This window comes from Aethalodelphis obliquidens, unplaced genomic scaffold (assembly GCF_003676395.1).
Source record: "Aethalodelphis obliquidens isolate GAN/ISIS:26980383/991018 unplaced genomic scaffold, ASM367639v1 scaffold67, whole genome shotgun sequence".
NCBI lineage: Eukaryota > Metazoa > Chordata > Mammalia > Artiodactyla > Delphinidae > Aethalodelphis > Aethalodelphis obliquidens.
The window spans coordinates 9,460,642-9,481,613 of record NW_020838011.1 but is presented as its reverse complement, the minus strand read 5'-3'; the positions used below and the strand labels follow the sequence as shown (position 1 = coordinate 9,481,613).

Genomic DNA, 20,972 nt, shown 5'->3' with positions numbered 1-20,972 from the left:
TTCAGTTTTTTTTCGTTTACTAATTTACAAGTTCTACATTCCATTTATCTTATTTTAGTGATTATTCTTAAAAAATTCTTACAAACAAGGAGAGTTGGTTTAATCCACTACCCTTCTTCCAAATAATACAGGAAACTTGAAACTGTTATTCACGTATTACTGATGTTTTAGTTCAACCTTATTTGTAACACCTGCAAATAACTCACTGTAATTATACTGTCAATATCATTTTATTAATTTTTTTAAGTAAACATCTTATTTTGGAATAATTTTAATTTTACAGAAAGACAGTACAGAACGTTTCTACATACACTTCACCTAGCTTCCCCTAATGTTAACATCTTACATAACTATGGCACATCTGTCAAAACTAAGAGATTAACATTGGTCCATTATTAGACTCTGATTTACTTCGTTTTCACCAGTTCTTCCACTAATGTCCTTTTTTTCCATTTCAGGATCCAACCCAATATACCACATTACATTTAGGGTGTTTTTTTTTTTTTAACATCTTTATTGCAGTGTAATTGCTTTACAATGGTGTGTTAGTTTCTGCTGCATAACAAAGCGAATCAGCTATAGGTATATATATATCCCCATATCTCCTCCCTCTTGAGTCTCCCTCCCACCCTCCCTATCCCACCTCTGTAGCTGGTCACAAAGCACAAAGTTGATCTCCCTGAGTCATGCAGCTGCTTCCCACTAGCTATCTATTTTACATTTGGTAGTGTATATAGGTCAATGTTACTCTCTCACTTCGTCCCAGCTTACTCTTCCCCCTCCCCGTGTCCTCAAGTCCATTCTCTATGTCTCTGTCTTTATTCCTGTCCTGCCCCTAGGTTCTTCAGAACCTTTGTTGTTTTTTGTTTTTTTTTTAGATTCCATATATATGTGTTAGCATACGGTATTTGTTTTCCTCTTTCTGACTTACTTCACTCTGCGTGACAGACTGGGTCCATCCACCTCACTATAAATAACCCAATTTTGTTTCTTTTTATGGCTGAGTAATATTCCATTGTACATATGTGCCACATCTTCTTTATCCATTCATCTGTCGATAGACACTTAGGTTGCTTCCATGTCCTGGCTATTGTAAGTAGTGCTGCAATGAACACTGTGGTACATGACACTTTTTGAATTATGGTTTTCTCAGGGTATATGCCCAGTAGTGGGATTACTGAGTCACATGGTAGTTCTATTTTTACTTTTTTAAGGAACTTCCATACTGTGCTCCACAGAGGCTGTATCAATTTACATTACCACCAACAGAGAAAGAGTGTTCCCTTTTCTCCACACCCTCTCCACCATTTATTGTTTATAAACTTTTTTATGATGCCATTCTGACCAGTGTGAGGTGATACCTCATTGTAGTTTTGATTTGCATTTCTCTAATGATTAGTGATGTTGAACATCTTTTCATGTCTTTGTTGGTAATCTATATATCTTCTTTGGAGAAATTTCTATTTAGGTCTTCTGCCCATTTTTGGATTGGGTTGTCATTTTTTGACATTGAGCTGCATGAGCTGCTTGCATATTTTGGAGATTAATCCTTTGTCAGTTGCTTCATTTTCAAATATCTTCTCCCATTCTGAAGGTTGTCTTTTCATCTCCTTTATGGTTTCCTTTGCTGTGCAAAAGGTTTGAAGTTTCATTAGGTCCCATTTGTTTATTTTTGTTTTTATTTCCATTTCTCTAGCAGTGGGGTCAAAAAGGATCTTGCTATGATTTATGACAAAGAGTGCTCTGCCTATGTTTTCCTCTAAGAGTTTAATAGAGTCTGGCCTTACATTTAGGTCTTTAATCCATTTTGAGTTTATTTTTGTATACGGTGTTAGGAAGTGTTCTAATTTCATTTCTTTACGTGTAGCTGTCCAGTTTTCCCAGCACCACTTATTGAAGAGGCTGTCTATTCTCCATTGCATATTTTTGTCTCCTTTATCAAAAATAAGGTGACCATATGTGCGTGGGTTTATCTCTGGGCTTTCTATCCTGCTCCACTGATCTATATTTCTGTTTTTGTTCCAGTACCATACTGTAGTATTGTATGATTGATTACTGTAGCTTTGTAGTATAGTATGAAGTCCAGGAGCCTCATTCTTCCAGCTCTGTTTTTCTCTCTCAAGATTGCTTTGGCTATTCGGGGTCTTTTGTTTTTCCATACAAATTGTGAAATTTTTTGTTGTAGTTCTGTGAAGAATGCCATTGGTAGTTTGATAGGGATTGTATTGAATCTGTAGAGTGTTTTCGGTAGTATAGTCATTTTCACAATGTTGATTCTTCCAATCCAAGAACATGGTATATCTCTCCATCTGTTTGTATCATCCTTCTTTCATCAGTGTCTTACAGTTTTCTGCACACAGATCTTTTGTCTCCTTGGGTAGGTTTATTCCTAGGTATTTTATTCTTTTTGTTGCAATGGTAAATGGGAGTGTTTCCTTAATTTCTCTTTCAGATATTTCACCATTAGTGTATAGGAATGCCAGAGATTTCTGTGCATTACTTTTGTAGCCTGCTACTCTACCAAATTCATTGATTAGCTCTAGTAGTTTTCTGGTAGCATCTTTAGGATTCTCTATGTATAGTATCATGTCATCTGCAAACAGTGACAATTTTACTTCTTCTTTTCCGGTTTGGATTCCTTTTCTTTTTCTTCTATGATTGCTGTGGCTAAAACTTCCAAAACTATGTTGAATAATAGTGGTGAGAGTGGGCAACCTTGTCTTGCTCCTGATCTCAGAGGAAATGGTTTCAGTTTTTCACCATTGAGAACGGTGTTGATGTGGGTTTGTCCTATATGGCCTTTATTATGTTGAGGTAAGTTCCCTCTATGCCTACTTTCTGGAGAGTTTTTATCATAAATAGGTGTTGAATTTTGCCAAAAGCTTTATCTGCATATATTGAGATTATCATATGGTTTATATACTTCAATTTGTTAATATGGTGTATCACATTGATTTGCATATATTGAAGAATCCTTGCATCCCGGGGATAAACCCCACTTCATCATGGTGTATGATCCATTTAATGTGCTGTTGGATTCTGTTTGCTAGTATTTTGTTGAGGATTTTTGCGTACAATGTTCATCAGAGATACTGACCTGGAATTTTCTTTTTTTGTGACATCTTTGTCTGGTTTTGGTATCAGGGTGATGGTGCCTCGTAGAATGAGTTTGGGAGTGTTCTCCCTCTGCTATAGTTTGAAGAGTTTGAGAAGGACAGGTGTTAGCTCTTCTCTAAATGTTTGATAGAATTTGCCTGTGAAGCCATCTGGTACTGGGCTTTTGTTTGTTGGAAGATTTTTAATCACAGTTTCAATTTCAGTGCTTGTGATTGGTCTGTTTATATTTTCTATTTCTACCTGGTTCAGTCTTGGAACGTTGTGCTTTTCTAAGAATTTGCCCATTTCTTCCTGGTTGTCCATTTTATTGGCATAGAGTTGCTTGTAGTAATCTCTCATGATCCTTTGTATTTCTGCAGTGTCAGTTGTTACTTCTCCTTTTTCATTTCTAATTCTGTTGATTTGAGTCTTCTCCCTTTTTTTCTTGATGAGTCTAGCTAATGGCTTAACAATATTCTTTTTCTTCTCAAAGAACCAGCTTTTTGTTTTACTGATCTTTGCTACCGTTTCCTTCATTTCTTTTTCATTTTTTTCTGATTTGATATTTATGATTTCTTTCCTTCTGCTAACTTTGGGGTTTTTTTGTTCTTCTCTAATTGCTTTAGGTATAACTTTAGGTTGTTTATTTGAGATGTTTGTTTCTTGAGGTACAATTGTATTGCTATAAACTTCTACCTTTGAACTACTTTGCTGCATCCCATAGGTTTGGGGCAGTCGTGTTTTCATTGTCATTTGTTTCTAGGTATTTTTTGATTTCCTCTTTGATTTCTTAGTGATCTCTAGGTTATTTAGTAGTGTATTGTTTAGCCTCCATGTGTTTGCATTTTTTTAACAGTTTTTTTCCTGTAATTGATATCTAGTCTCATAGCGTTGTGGTCGGAAAAGATACTTGATACGATTTCACTTTTCTTAAATTTACCAAGGCTTGATTTGTGACCCAAGATATGATCTATCCTGGAGAATGTTCCAAGAGCACTTGAGAAAAATGTGTATTCTGTTGTTTTTGGATGGAATGTCCTCTAAATGTGAATTAAGTCCATCTTGTTTAATGGATCATTTAAAGCTTGTGTTTTATTTATTTTCATTTTGGATGATCTTTACATTGGTGAAAGTGGGGTGTTAAAGTCCCCATTATGATTGTGTTACTATTGATTTCCCCTTTTATGGCTGTTAGCATTTACCTTATGTATTGAGGTGCTTCTATGTTGGGTGCATAAATATTTACAATTGTTATATCTTCTTCTTGGATCGATCCCTTGATCATTATGTAGTGTTCTTTTTTGTCTCTTGTAATAGTCTTTATTTTAAAGTCTATTTTGTCTGATATAAGAATTGCTACTCCAGTTTTCTTTTCATTTCCATTTGCATGTAATATCTTTTTCCATCCCCTCACACTCTGTATGTGTCCGTAGGTTAAGTGGGTCTCTTGTAGACAGCATATATACAGGTCTTGTTTTTGTATCCATTCAGCCAGTCTATTTCTTTTGGTTGGAGCATTTAATCCATTTGCATTTAAGGTAATTATTGATATGTATGTTCCTATTACCATTTTCTTAATTGTTTTGGGTGTGTTTTTGTAGGTCTTTTCCTTCTCTTGTGTTTCCTGCCCAGAGAAGTTCCTTCAGCATTTGTTGTAAAGCTGGTTTGGTGGTGCTGAATTCTCTTACCTTTTGCTTGTCTGTAAATGTTTTAATTTCTCTGTCAAATCTGAATGAGATCCTTGCTGGGTAGAGTAATCTTGGTTGTAGGTTTTTCCCCTTCATCACTTTAAATATGTCCTGCTACTCCCTTTGGGCTTGCAGAGTTTCTGCTGAAAGATCAGCTGTTAACCTTAGGGGGATTCCCTTGTATGTTATTTGTTGCTTTTCCCTTGCTGCCCTTAATATTTTTTCTTTGTATTTAATTTTTGAAAGTTTGATTAATATGTTTCAGAGTGTTTCTCCTTGGATTTATCCTGTATGGGACTCTCTGCAGTTCCTGGACTTGATTGACTATTTCCTTTCCCATGTTAGGGAAGTTTTTGTCTATAATCCCTTCAAATATTTTCTCAGACCCTTTCTTTTTCTCTTCTTCTTCTGAGACCCCTATAATTTGAATGTTAGTGTTTAATATTGTCCCAGAGGTCTCTGAGACTGGCCTTAATTCTTTTTATTCTTTTTTTTTTTTTATTTTGCTCTGCAGCAGTTATTTCCACTCTTTTATCTTCCAGGTCACTTACCCATTCTTCTGCTTCAGTTATTGTGCTATTGATTCCTTCTAGAGTATTTTTAATTTCAGTAATTGTGTTGTTAATCACTGCTTGTTTGCCCCTTAGTTCTTCTGGATCCTTATTAAATGTTTCTTGTATTTTCTCCATTCTGTTTCCAAGATTTTGAATCATCTTTACTATCATTACTCTGAATTCTTTTTCAGGTAGACTGCCTATTTCATAATCATTTATTTGTTCTATAGGTTTTTACCTTGTTCCTTCATCTGTAACATATTTTTTGTCATTTCTTTTTGTTGTTGTTGTTTTTTTGATGGGTGGTGCTGTTTTCCTGTTTTTCTAGTTTTTTGGCCTCAGACCTCCAGCACTGGAGTTTGCAGACAGTTGGATATAGCTGTGGTTGGTGCTAAGATGAGGAACTCTGGGAGATCTCACTCCGATTAATATTCCCTGTGGTCTGAGGTTCTCTGTTAGTCCAGCGGTTTGGACTCAGAGCTACCACCACAGGAGTCTGGGCCTGACCTCTGGCCTGGGAACCAAGTTCCCACAAGCTTTGTGGCACAGTAGGAAAAAAAAAAAAGCGAGAAAAAAGAAAAAAAGGAGCAGTACAATATCAAAGAATAAAAAACAAAATAAAATCAGAAAGATAAAAAATATATTAGGAAAAATAAAACTATAATGGGAACAACTGCAACAAGGTAAAATAAGACCACAACAGAAAAAAGGAAACAAAAAGTGGGCGGGGGAAGTAAGCCAGACGGAGAGAACAATAACAAAGCTTAAAGAATAAGATAAAGTTTGAAAAATAAAATATTTGTTAGGAACAATAAAAATATAAAAGAATCAACAACAATGAATCAACAAGGTAAATCAGAACCCCAATCTAAAAGAGGAAAAAAGAAAAAAAAAAAAAAGCCTTGGCTATGGGGGGGGAGTTTAGGGGGGGGGGAACTTAGGCAGGGGGGGCGTTCTGTGGGGGGGGGGGGCTAGGCGGGTGGGGGGTGGCGTTTTTACGGGGGTCGGGACCCAAGCTCGAGCCCCACGTAGCTGGAAAAAGTCCTGGGGGCGGGGCCTAGGCAGGGCAGAATTCAAGCATGGGGGCACAGGGGGTCTCTGCTTAGGACCTCTGTGGAAGGGGAGAAGCAGCACGTGGAAAGGAGGGTCTCCAGAGTGTGGGGTTCCAGAGTTTAGAGGTAGGCCCCTGGGTGAGGGTGTGTGGGTAGGGTTTAGGCCCAGTGCGTTGGAGGGGGTCTCAGAGGGGGTCTCCCAGTGTAGAGGTGAGGCCCTGGATGGGGGTGTAGGAGCAGGGCTTGGGCTCTGCGCAGCAGGAGGGAGGCTCCGAGGGCAGAGGATTAGGCCGGGGAGCCCAACAGGCTCCCCAGCTGCTCAGCTGACAGGGGAAGCACTGGCTGTGTTCCCTTCTGTTCCTTCACACCACTCCCCAACCATCTCCCTCAGGGTCTCCCCCATTGCCACTGGACCCCTAACCATGGGTGGGTCCTGCTGGATGTAGGAACTCCTCCCCTCCCCCAGCCACCCCTCAGGGGTTCCAGTCCCATAGGTCTGGCCTTTACTTTTGCTCCCCCTTCCCTCCCTCCCACTCCCTCAGGACCACATGGCTAAAGGGGGCCTCCGTGGGCAGAGGATCAGGCTTGGGATCTCAGCAGGTTCCTGGGGGCCCAAGTGGGCATGGGAAACCTGGCCATGCTCCCTTTTGATCCTCTGCCCTCCCAATCGTTCCCCAATTTCCCCCTTTTCCCCTCCCCCAGCCGCCCCTCAGGGGCACCAGTCCCGTCCTGCCTCCACTTCTCCTCCCCCTTCACTCCCCCCAGGCCCCACGTCCTACCCAGTGCCTGGGGGTTCCTACCGTCCCCTTAGGTGTCCACAGTACCCCACCAGTGCCTGGTAGGTGCCCCAGTTGTACGAGACGCAAATTCCACGTCCTCCTAGTATGCCATCTTGACTCCGCCCCCGTCAACGTCTTTTTAGATTACCAGTTTACCATTTTCTTTGTTTCCTATGTCTTCCTGTACCTAACAACCAACCTTCTTCTGGGTTCAATTTCCTTCTTACTGAAGTACTTCCTTCATAAATTCTTTAACAAGAGTACATGAACAATAAACTACACTTTTGTTTAGTTTTGTTTTTGTTGTGTTGCATGAAAGGTCCTTATTTTAGCCTCATTCTTGAATAATACTTTAGTGTGGATATAAAATTCCAAGTTGATAGCAATTTTCTCTCAGCATTTTGAAAATACAATTATATACTGCCTTTTATCACTGCTATTAAGAAATTGTCCTTCACTCAAAACTTTCTTTGGCAGCTAGTTTTTTCTCTACTGTTTGAAAATCTTCCATTTGCCTTTGGAGTTCAGAGTTTTATTATGATGTATCTGTGTGTTTGTGTTGTTTTATTGAGTATGCTTCAGACTCATCTCGATCTGAGGCTTAATGTCTTTATTAATTCCGGATAATTCTCATTATCTCTTGTAATACTGCTGCTCCTTTATTTTTCTGTGCTCTTCTTTAACATTTCACTAAGTAAACTTTGAGATGTCTCCTGTCTCTTAGCCTCTATTTGATCTTTTTCATACCTTTATCTATGTTACATTCTGTGTGATTTCATCTCTTTCAGTTAACCAGTTTCTCTTCAACTTTGTCTACTATTCTGTGTAACTCATCCATCAAGTTTTCATTTCAATTAAAAAGTATGTTTGACTATGTTTACCTGTCTGTTTTGAAAAAGTACTATACTTTTCTCATATTTATAATTCCCCTTTAATGTCATTTGTCATTTCAAATTTACTTACCTGAATATCTGTTAATTTTATTATGTGGACTTTTTGAGGATGCTCTTCTTATTCTGATTCTAGCTCGTGATGTATTGTTTACCATTGAGGTTGTATGCTTATCTTTAATCTCACTTTGTAATTGGGATGCTATGCAGTCTGGATTTAATATACATACCTCCAAAGCATTTGCTTCTATCAGATACTCTAGGAGGATTGGCATCACATGGACCATTTTTTGGTTAATTTCTTAGATTAAAGTGTCTGGGACCATGCAGGTGGTATTAATGTAAATCCAAAACTTTCATGAAGTCAGGTTCATGATTATGAATTCGCAGGAGAACCTTTTTTCCATCCAGACCTGGACCTCTGAGACAACTAAACTTTTTTTCTTTTATGATGTGAGTTCTTCTTCTTTCTAAACTATGCTTTCACTGAATGCCTAGTTCTTTGAGAAACCTAGCCTTATTCTGGAACCTCATGTCCGTCTCCCTATTTTTTACTAGCCCATGACCTCATCTCCAGTATCTATTAATGCTGAAACACAAAACAATTGCAATTCTAATGCTTACCATGTAATATTCATATTCTTTTATTTTTAGTCTTCTAAGATTTCCCTTATTTTCACAGGAGCCCAACTTTGCATTTCAAATAGAATTTATTATATTTTCGCTAGCATTTCTGGTTGTTTTATATGAAAAGCTTCTTTAAATTATTTAGGTTTTCACGTTGCTAGAAATGTAAGATGTAATTATTTATTCAGTGTCTGCTTCTTCATCTAAACTGCCCTATTCATGAGAATGGCAACTGTGAATCTTGGTCATAGCTAATTTCTGAAACTAAGAATAACGCCCAGCACAAAAAAGGTGCTTATTTAGTATTTATCTAGTAAATATTAAATTAATATCTGGGGTGAATATTATGGCAAAATTAGCAATTGAGATGAGAGGAGGCAGCCTAGAATATGAGAGCATCAAAACCAAATGTGCCTAATGCACATTCATTTTCAGAAAAGGAGAGCGCCAATATTAGGTGGAGGAAGTGATTTACATGGTAATTTACATGGAAGGAAATGGATATTATATCGATTTTAGAGAATTATAACCTTTAGCCAAATTATCAAGGTTCTTGTGAGAAATATCAACAGTTAATCGAAACAGAGATAAAAATCTTAACGTATGACTACAGAAGTTAAAATGCGCTTTTGTAGCCAGATAAGGGGGTGTAGGTACCAGAAAATTAACTTGAGCCTATAAGTCACATAAACTTGGAAGTTCATCTCTTTATAAGTTTGTTTAATGAGATGAGTGGGGTTTTTTGAAGATTTGTGAAGTCTAACCATAGCTAATACTTACAGCATACTTACTGTATGCTATGTACTCTTCCCAAAAGTCTTACATATGTTAATTCATATAATCTTCATAATAACCCATTTTAATGTGAGGATACAGGTACAGAAAGATTAAGAAACAAAAACTTACCTAAAGTCCAACAGTAAATAGCAGAGCTGGTGTTCAAACTCTGCCATTCTGACTTTAAAACAAGCTATCCTGAATGGTGGGTACAGTGTACTATGCACTGAAATCTAGTGTTTGTGGGGTAGCAATGTGATATATCATTACATACAGAAACACTGTTATGTGAATCTGTTCTAATGTTAAATTTCTTAAGTAATGTTTTTAATGCTTAATCAAGAAGAGTATATAAAAAGAAGGACAGAAAATTATCATAATTATACATTTTAAAAAATATCTTTATGGTTTTTCAGGCAAAGTGGTAGTGATGTGATAGGAGATACTGTCATGAAATTTAAATTCGCCAGGAATAGCAATGAACCATCAGTGAAAAGGAAAATTCAGTCTGTTTTACAGCAAATGCCGAATAACCCTGGAAACTTGACAATGAACGCAATTGACTTAAAACGCAAGTATCATTTTTTTAGCCATTTCATTTCAATATATCTCTCTACCAGTTCTAATTCATGTTTCAATTTAATGAGAGACTGACTTTTTCCCTTGGAATTAAACTTTATGAAAACAATGTATTATGACGCTAACTATAATATATAGCTCTCCAATATAAAATATTCTAAAGTTTTAAAGAATCATTTAGCATTCATTTAGTAAGTTTTATTTGCTAAAAATTCTTTATTATTTTTCCCTCTCCACCCTCCTTGTAAGGGATGTTGCTGTCAGATGTTCAATTTGTAGGTATGTTATAAGAATGGTAAATAGCTGTTCGAGGTCAGAGAACAATTTAATTAAGGATCTATCTCCCTGAGAACAGAGCATGCAATTGGAAGGTGTCTGGTAAATACTCGTAGAATAAAGAAGGAAATTAGAAGATTTAACAATATCTCTACCTCCTCTCTGAAAATCCTCTCTACTTCTGCCTAGAATGGAATCTACTTCCATTGTTTTTCATCCCTATTGCTATCACTCTGGTCTAAGCCAACATCATTTCTTACTTGAACTACAGCACTAGCCTCCAAGCTACTCTGCTTCTATACTTTCTTGGCCCTTTCCAATGTATTGTACACATACTGATCAAGGAAATATTTTAAAATATAAATACAATCTTACTTAAAAGCTCCCATGGCTTCCCACAAAACAAAACAAAAATAAAAACAAAACATAAACACCACATGTAAGAAGAATACCATATTTCCTGGCTTACCCAGGACAGTCCTGGGTTCATGCCAATTGTCCAAGAACCATTATTAATATTAGCCTTTAGGTTTTCTGGTTTGGACAATAAATGATATGGTGATCTCATCTAAAGCACTGTATGATCTGGTTCATACTTACCCCTCTAGCCATTTATTATACCATTCTCTTCCTCATGCACCACAATCTGGCCACACCTTCACTTTCTCTGTTTGCAAAAATTCTCTCCCTCTTGCCTCAGGGCCTTTGCATACATTATTCCAGTTTCTTATAACACAGGTTAGATCACCCCCTTGCATCTGTCAAGTATCATCTGAATCATTTCTTTCTAATGTAAGTCTTTTCTAACTTCCAGTACTAAATTATTTACCTCTGTCATACACACCTTCATTTTCCTTCACAGCGTTTATCACAATTGAAACTATAATATTATTTCTGTGTCTTCATCCTACTCTGTAAGTTTTCTAAAAAGGACCAGTCTGCCTTGTTCATCCTACTGTCCTTCTACTACCCAGTGTCTAGCACATAATAAGTACTCCATTAATATTTTTGCATGACTTTAAAAAAAAAAGGAATTACTTAATATATGCATAGAATTTAAGGACACTCCTTCAACTCTGTCATGTACTGCTAGCTTAAGAAACCATGATTCCCCTCATAATAAGCTCACAATTAAGGGATTTTGGTGGCTCCCACATTGGACTGGTAGTTAATCAGCAAATACCTGTTATAGTTTTACTAGTTGTTAAAATATTGAAATTCTTTCCTATCTGTTGGTAAATAACCACTGCACCAGGCCTACAAAGGTGCCTCCCCAACCCCTCCAAATTCTCCCATCCCTCTCCTCCCCTTGCAACTACAGCATTAATGCTTAGCACAGCAAGGACTTCCAAGACACTGATCCAGCTCCATGGGTGGCTGTGTCCTTCCTGACTAGCTGATGCTCATGCATTACAGTTTGTTAATCCTCACAACAACCACGTGTTATAGATCCTTCTATTGTCCCCACTCAGAAAAGATAGATAATTGCCCAGGGCATACAGGCAGCATGTAGGGGAGCCAGTATTGAAATAAAGTCTTTCTTGCTCAAAGAATGAAAAGGAATGGTCAGCTCTTTTTATTTCCTTTCTCCAAAAGGATGTTTTGCCTCCTCTAACACTTACAAAGCAGGTGTGATACCCAAGCCCTGTGAAACTTCTGGCAGCAAAAAAGTTTAAGTTGACTTTAGAGAACATGAACACCTGTCTGAGAGGTTTAGATTTATCTTATAGGAAATAAGAAGCTGATTTCTCATTAAAAGATTTCAAGCAGAGAAGAATATACTCTGATATGATCTACATTTTTAGAAATGTCAGTCTGGTAAAGTAGAGGTGGATGCATTAAAAAGGGAAAAAGTGGAGGCAGGGAATAGTTGTCAAATGATGAAAGTATGAACTAAAGTAGTAGCCAAAGGGAGGGGGAAGATGGTGCTAATGCAAAGGATCGTTAGAGGGTAGAAGGTACAAAATCTGGAAAGCAATAAGATGTAGGAAATGATGAGAAAGGAGGAGTTAGAGACCATTTCAGATTTCTAGCTATTGGTGGAAGTGGTGTCATTTACTAAAGGAGGAAATATACGTAGCAAATTTGGAGTAAAATTTGGTGACATTGAGTTTGAGATGGCTGTAGCACATGCAGAGAAAACTGTTCTATAAGTAGACATTAAACTGGAATATACAAACTGTCACCATCTGGCACCAACATATTTTCCTTTCTGTGCTCTCCCACCACTTCCCTACATGCAACACCTGTATTAGCTCTATTGACTTTATTGCTCCACAAACATCTTACACCTCCATGCATTTGTGCCCACTATATCTCTCATCTGGAATGCCTTTTCACCTCTTGCCTGCCTGAAAAACTCCTTTTAGGTATTCAAAATACAACTCAAATGTTATTTTCATCATGATAACATCTGTGAACCAGAATCACTAGTAACTCTCTCCTTTATCCTCTCTACTTCACACTTAAATTTATTTGAATGATTTCTTGATCAATTTCTACCTATAAATTATGTGATGGCAGACCCCCTATATTTTGTTATACCTGCAGTACTACAAATAGTATCAGTAAAGTAACACAGATATAGTTATATGTACATAAATATATATTAGAAAAAAATGAAAAATTAACTTCCCTTATAGCATTTACTACATTGTATCTCCATGGCTATGTTGCTGTCTTCCCAAGTAAACTGAGTGACTTGAGAGCAGAAATATCTTTTAAATAACTTTTAACTATCTTTTAAGCATTTGATGAGAAATTAAAGCACAAACTTTAATGTGCAAACAATAAATTGAGGGAATATTATAAACAGTTTTCTGAAGCCCATGACTCAGATTCTTTCACCGGTTCTGATGGAGTCAAGGAGTCTATTTTAGCAGTCCTCTAAATGATTCTGATTATGGTTGTCTGAGGACCACACGTTAAGAAATTAAGGTCAAATGGTATATAGTCCTTTTTGTATTGATCTTACTCTCTCTCTCTTTTTTAACACCAGAAATAACTCACAAGGATACAGAAGATATTTTAACTAAAGGTAAGCTTTTAAATTACTTTGTAAATGTGGTTTACCAAAATAAAAAGAGTAAATGTTCAAGTGATTTGTAGTCTTTGCCAAGGCAGTGTCTATTGAGATGGTATCTTTATTCTTAGTTCACTCATGTGGGTTGTTGTTGAGATAAGATATTGCTGATTCTGTTGGCCTATGAAGTAATGTTTAAGTTTTCCCCTCCTTTTAGAAGGAAGAAGTAGCAATGCCATTCCACCACTCTGTATCAAGTTTGGTCTCATTAAGGTTTTCTTGGCAGCTTTGGGAAGTTTTTCCTGCCCTGGTTCCATGGCAGCATTTCAGTAGACTTGCAAATTATGTTTAGTTGCATCATTTATATGCCTTCTCCTAACCACCAGAATAGCTTGCTTTGTTGTGGATTTAAGTTAATCATAAACTATAATAAAAAAATTACAAAAAGCAATATGAGTTTTATGTCTATAACATATTAGAAAAGTCACTGCTTTCCAATGTCCTTAGGTATACTCTCAGGCTAGGATAGTAGAAATATAGCCCTTAGAAAACAGCAGTTTACTTCTCTGGCTAATAAAAGGTAGTTAGAAATTAGTTCAATATATCTTGATAGCTGGCCTATCTCACATACTTAAGTGATGTTATAAGTTAATGCTTCTTCCTCTGTGGGTGTTTTTCAACTTCACTATATATTTAATTCATGCTTCTTTTTCATTAAAATGTGCTTATATAATTTACTAGAGAATTTGGTTGGAGAATGTAGCAAAGGAACCTATATTCCATGTATATTCTTACTGGAAGTCTAGTCCTCCTCTATCTGGGAGATCTGTTAGAAAAAATACCTTTGGATGGTGTCCTATTGAAGCAATGTCACTACTTCAGAGCTGGTCCAGCAATAGAAACTGTTGGTGGTGATTTACCTCTAATTTCTCAGTAATAGACTAAACAAGAGAAAATAAACCATGGGAGTGGGAGTTAAGAGGAGTTGAGTGATCCAGCCCACTCCAGCCCGTTTCAGCTTTGACCATTAGAGAGTCATGGGCTCTCTTAAAATATTTAAATAAACCTCATCTAGATACTTAGAAACCTTCAGTTACCCTCAAGAATATTCTGTGGACCTAAAGTAACTCCTTTTCCAGGGCACATTTGGTAAGATAGAGTCAGTTGCAGATGTGGACTGAACTGTCCACAATGAACTGAATTACCACTATAGAGTCTTCATGATGAGAGCAGTTTCCCTCCAACTTCATTGTGCACATGAATCACTTGTTAAAATACAGCTTCTAGTAAGTTCTGAGAACATAATGCCCAGCTTGGTGACTACAGTTAGTAATATGGTATTGTACACTTGAAAGTTGCTGAGAGTAGATCATAAGTATTCCCGTCACACTTACACACACACACAAAAAAAAGAACTACGTGAGGTGTTAGATGTGTTAAATATCTTGAACTTGGCAATCATTCTACAATGTATATGTATATGTATATCAAATCATCGCACTGTATACTTTAAATATATATACATTGTATCAATATTTGTCAATTATTCCTTAATAAAGTTGGAGGAAAAAAAAATGCAGCTTTTGATTTGTTCCCTGATGTGAGTCTGAGAGTCAACATTTTTTTTTCTGTCATCGCTGTTCATCTTTACTGTGGGACAACTGACAAATAAAATTACAAGATATTTAAAGTGTACAATGTCATGATTTGATACATGTATACATTATGAAAAGATTCCCCTCATCCAGCTAATTAACACATTCATCACCTCACGTATTTATCACCTCCCTCCTTTTTTATTTTTTTAGCGAGAACTCAGCAAATTTGCTACTCTCAGCAAATTTCAATTATACAATACACTGTTGTCAACTATAGTCACTATGTTATACATTAGATTCTCAGACCTTATTCATCTTACAGCTGAAAGTTTATACCCTTTTACCAAACTCTCCCTATTCCTCCGACCCGCTGGCCACCACTTTCTACTGTTTCTAGGAGTTCAACTTTAATTTGCACATATAGGTCATACCATGCAGTATTTGTCTTTGTCTGGAAAATTCCCTTAGCACAATACCCTACAGTTACATCCATGTTGCTGCAAGTGACAGGATTTCCTTCTTTTTTAAGGCTGAATAACATTCCTGTGTGTGTGTGCATGCTTGTGCGCATGCTTATGTGCACATATATACCACTATTTCTTGATCCACTCATCTACTGACAGACACTTAGGTTGTTTCTACACAGAGCCAACATTTCTAACAAGTTCCTAGGGGAGGCCCGTGCTGCAGATCCACAGACCACACTTTGAGTAGCAAGGCTACTGAGAAGATGGAAATTTCCCAGGGAACCTGTGGCCTGAACTGGTGCCTCCAGCACTGACCTATCTTAACCCCCACTCATGAGGAATTCCAGAGAACTCTGAAGCTGCTCCAGAATTTGAAACCTCCATGCCAATTAAGTTCAGCAATGTTCTCTAAAATGCAGTCTATAGGCAACAGTCACATAAGTACTCTAAAAATATAACATATTGATCATGCTTTTGGAAAGCCTAGCATGTCGTGGGAAAGAATACATAAGAGACATAAAAGTCATAAATGATGGTGAAATTCTTAAAGCATCTGCCAAGTGTAAGAATCATGATCTTCTCAGCACATTAATTCCCTTTTCCCATTAGAATGTGGGGTCCGTCCAGACCTAATATCATTGTCTGCTGAGAGAATCATAGGAGGCACTAAAGCTAAGGAAGGAGACTGGCCATGGCAAGTCAGTTTACAGTGGGGTAATCTTCACCACTGCGGAGGTGTCTTCATCAGTAAAGAGTGGATCCTGACAGCAGCTCACTGCTTCAAAAGGTAAGACCACAGTTAACTACCCATCTTGGCATACCTTAGTTGTCTCAATTAATAGTTACATCTGTGTTAGAGGGTATCAATCAATCACACTTTATGCATAAAAAAACTGATCATTAGCGATATTAAATAACTTGCCCTGAATAACACTGCCAATATGCGACACAGCCAAGATTCAAATCTAAATTCAACTGGTTCCAAAACCATGCTCTTATTCATTTGCTGAAAGAAAGGAAAGGAAGGGATGGAGGGAGGGAGGCTGACAGGGAAGAAAGAAGAGTATCTTTTACAATCTTCACTATAAAGACCCTGAGGCAAAAGAAGTTTAATATAAAAATTCATGTATTTTCTTGTTGTCAAATATTTTTTCTTTAGAATTTTTAACTAGCATTTACTCCTTTGCAAGCTACTGTACCTCATGAAAGTATCTCCTGGATATATAATTTCTATTTTCCGTATAACTCCACTATCTAAACTCCACAAAACCCTCAAATTATTTGGTTACATTTTGCTTTTATTCAACCTTAAAAGCATGTTGCATTAATCAACCTTCCAATTCATAGATCCTTATTTTCATCAGTTTGTACAAGACCTTTCTCTCCTTTTTTATTTTTCTCCTGTCATACCTGTATTCCACTACTACTACCTTCCCTGCCCCCATAGGCCTCACATAAATATTTGACATGTCTTTAAATATGCAGTTACCTGCAAAACCTTTGGGGGGGGTGTGTGTGTGTCTTTAATTTATATAAGTGGCATTGTGTATAAGTCTCATATTTCCTTACTGTTTTTGCTCAATCCTGGGAATTTTAATCTGGTCCACCACTGCATCCACCATATCCCTTCATCCAGCTAGGTTGCTCCAACTTCCCACTGCCACAAAGAACAGCACATATACACTTTCTCTCATGCCTTCATATGTGCCTCTCTATAAACCTTCAAGAATTTCTCTGACATACATACCCAGAAGTATATATACAGTGTGCTAAATACACTACAATGCTTTCCAGAATTTTACATCTTCACATGTAATGCAAAAGAGTTCAAACTTCTTTCTCACCAACACAATACTATTCTTTTTCAATTTTTTGTCATTCTTATGAATATACATTAGATGCCCATTATTGTTATAATTTCCATTTCTCTGCTTATTAGTGAGTTTGAGTATCTTTTCATATGTCTACTGGCTGTTTGGGCTTCTCCCATGAAATGCCTATTAATATTTTTTGCTCATTGTATAATGGTTTCTCCCTCCATTTATTGCTGGTTTACAGACTTCTGTATATTCTACAAAAATTTTAGATATTAAACATTGCAAGTCTTTTCTCATTCATCTGATAAATATGTCTATGGTACAGTTAATTTTGTTTTCAGTTTTTTTATGTCTTTTAACTTTATTTTTTATTCTACATACTTTTTATTGAAGTATAGCTGATACACAATATTATATACTATAGGTGTACAGTATAGTAATTCACAATTTTTAAAGGTTATACTCCATTTATTATAAAATGTTGGCTATATTCCCTGCATTGTACCATATCCTTGTAGCTTATTTATTTTATATATAATAGTTTGTACCTCTTAATCCCCTAGACCTATCTTGCCCCTACCCCCTCTCTCTCCCTCTAGTAACCATTAGTTTGTTCTCTATACATGATACACTTAATTTTGATCTCATGAAATTCATCCATTCTTAACTGTATGGTTTGTATTTTGGGAGTTTGGCTAAAAAGTCCCTATTCCTAGGTCAGCAAGATAATGCCTTATATTTTTTTATATTAGTGCTCTCTCTCTCTTTCTCTCTCTCTCTCTCTCTCTCTCTGTATGAATACATACACACACACACACCCCAAAATCTTCAAGAAGCATCACACTTAGTACAGAAAAATCATTCGTCAATTAGTAAGACAAGGAGCCCCTTATCATCACTACTATTTAAATGGAACTTCTGGCTAAAGGAAAGGAAAAAAATAACAGTTGGAAGGAAAGAGTTAAAACTAAAGTGAACATTATTTCAGACTTCTTAGTTGCTTGAATGGAAGGATGTAGAAAAGAGAGAAATCAAAGAAAAGTTTTGTGTTATACTAGTGTTCATCAAAGTGTCAGTATATCCTTATTGGAATAATGGAACACCAGGACGTTCATCACCCCAAGATATGTTTTCTAAAATATTTCTGTTTCTTTAGACAAATGATCACTCATTGTACCAGTAAAGAATTAAAGAAATAGATCACAAAGAAATGTTGGTCGAATACTTCCTAGATTGGGGGTGGAGGGGACAAACACAAAAACCAAATATTTGAAATTCTCACAAGTTCTCTATTCAAATAACATGTTTTCATATTTTTAGCCGCTCTGATACTCTTCAATGGACTGTCACCTTTGGTATTTCCACAATATCTCCTAAAGAGAAAAGAAGAATAAGGACTATTTTAATCCATAACAATTATAACCCTGAAACTCATGAAAATGATATTGCACTTCTACAACTTGATAAAGAAGTCACCTTTACCAGAAATATCCGTACAGTGTGCCTCCCAGATGCTAGCCAGAATATTCTACCTGGTTCCTCTGCTTATGTAACAGGATGGGGCTCTCAAAGATACAGCGGTGAGTATCTCAGGAAAAAATAAAACAAAAACAACAGCAATATCTCCTGGTACTTGCTAGTACGCATTTTTTTTAAATTAAGGAACACCTGAAGGGTAGGTTCTGTGGACAGAACCATGCTACAGTCTGGTCATCCTAAAATCTAACTAGAGTTCCTTCAGCAAATCAAAGCAATGTCCCTAGAAACTATACAGAATTCTCACACACAGTAATACGAAAATGTAAAAGCAAGTGATACAGAAACATGAGTTCTTCCATGACCCAGAGACTCTACAGACTTGAATGGCTCCCCTATAAAGAAAATTTTAAAAATTTATAAGAGGATTTAGATAGGTATTCTCTACGGGTTTTAAGGTATTCTGAAGTGAAAGAAATCCTGCCTTCAGAACAAGAAACTCTGTGTGTACATAAGTATTGTTCACACTTATTTATGAAGCAAATAAAATGAGAAAAAGAAATAAGGGTGACATGAAAGAGCAAATATAGCCAAGGGGAAAATGAGTATCAGCTAGGGAGTGGAAGGATAGCATTAACAATATCCATGGGTTTCTAACTATTTTGTAGATCATGTCTCCAAGAAACAAAACAAAGGCTGAATTGTCCTAGAAAATATTTCATTGTGTTTTCATGGCCCAAAGTAATCTGGTGTAGTAAATAAAATCTGTGCCAATCACAAAAACGGCAGTGCCATATTGAAGGAATATCAATATAAAATAAATTCATTCTTTAGTCGTGAAACAAGATTTGTTTCTCTTTTGTTACTATATTAAAGGTTAGTTAATATTTAATTTTCTAATTCTAAGTTAGTCAGTGGATATTTCAAAATCTACTAGTCAATTTTAAGTAAGCAGATTTTTTCCCCCTCTTAAGGTCTAAGGGGCACTGTATCACAAACCTAAAGCAAAAAAAGAAAAAAACCAATCTATGTAAAGGGGTAATCCATCTCTACTATGGAAATCTTTGCTGAGAAAAAACTACTAGTACATTTTCAATAGCCTTCTTTGCTGAATAAGAGATAATGTTTGGAGTACAATTATTCCTTCCTATATTCACCATAGAATCATTAAGTTATCTACCCTGAAGTCCATTTTCATTCTGCTTTTATACTTAACAGGCAGCCAAGTTCCAGATCTACAACAAGCACGGGTCAATATAATAAGTAATAATGTATGTAATAAACCATCTAGTTATAATGGAGCCATCCTGCCTGGAATGCTATGTGCTGGACTATCTCAAGGTGGAGTAGATGCATGCCAGGTAAGTTCAAGACAATGTTATCCACGTCATCAGCCAAGTTTATAAGCACTTACTAGCATGTCTTATTGTGATAGACAGAGAGGTATCATTATAATATACAGCCCTGATCCTCTAAAAATGTATGGTCTAGATTTTACAGATTCTTATATGAAGTTGATCTATCATGAAACACTGATTCTGAGAAGCCAAGTTGCGAAGTGGTTAACTATCAAGCTCAAGAACGAGACAGACCCGGGTTTGAATTCCTTAACCTCTATTACCAATCCTTTCATCTATAAAATCGGGATAAGAATAGTATCTAACTTTTTAGGTACCACTAAAGATTAGATGGAGATTAAATATGTCAGGCACGCACTAAGCAAGAAAGCTCAGCTATCTCAACTATTTCTACTGTTGTCAACCTAGACCATGATCACTGACATCAATAACTTTCACCTCAACCTTCTACTATGAAGACTTAAATAAATCACTCATCTAAGAGTTGTAGATAATTGATTTTAAAAATATAAATAACACCTGAATATCAGCACCTTGAAGATAAAAAATTTATACAAAGAGCTTAGTTACCTGAGTCACCATAGCTCCCATAATTGTTAAATAGCACTAATGAAGGAAAAAAAAAAACTATTTAGATCTACTTTGTAATTTTCAACCAAATATAAAAACACTTAACAATAAATATGAATTCTTACTCCAATGTAATAAGATTTTTTTTTGGAAGGTATGTTGCTATTTATTTATTTATTTTTAATAGATCTTTACTGTAGCATAATTGCTTCACAATACTGTGTTAGTTTCTGTTGCATAACAAAGAGAGAGAATCAGCCATATGCATACACGTGTCCCCATATCCCTTCCCTCTTGAGCCTCCCTCCCATCTTCCCTATCCCACCCTTCTAGGTCATCGCAAAGC

The 20,972-nt window shown here is 36.5% G+C and overlaps 1 protein-coding gene across 1 annotated transcript in view; it reads left to right on the top strand.

Moving 5' to 3' along the window:
- Positions 1–20,972, top strand: part of TMPRSS11D (transmembrane serine protease 11D) — a 69,424-nt gene that overhangs the window by 45,023 nt on the left and 3,429 nt on the right. The window contains exons 5-9 of the mRNA XM_027089639.1: positions 9,880–10,034; positions 13,317–13,355; positions 16,015–16,192; positions 18,543–18,802; positions 19,917–20,059. Coding sequence (XP_026945440.1) covers positions 9,880–10,034; positions 13,317–13,355; positions 16,015–16,192; positions 18,543–18,802; positions 19,917–20,059 — 775 coding nt within the window. The remainder of the gene's footprint in view (positions 1–9,879; positions 10,035–13,316; positions 13,356–16,014; positions 16,193–18,542; positions 18,803–19,916; positions 20,060–20,972) is intronic.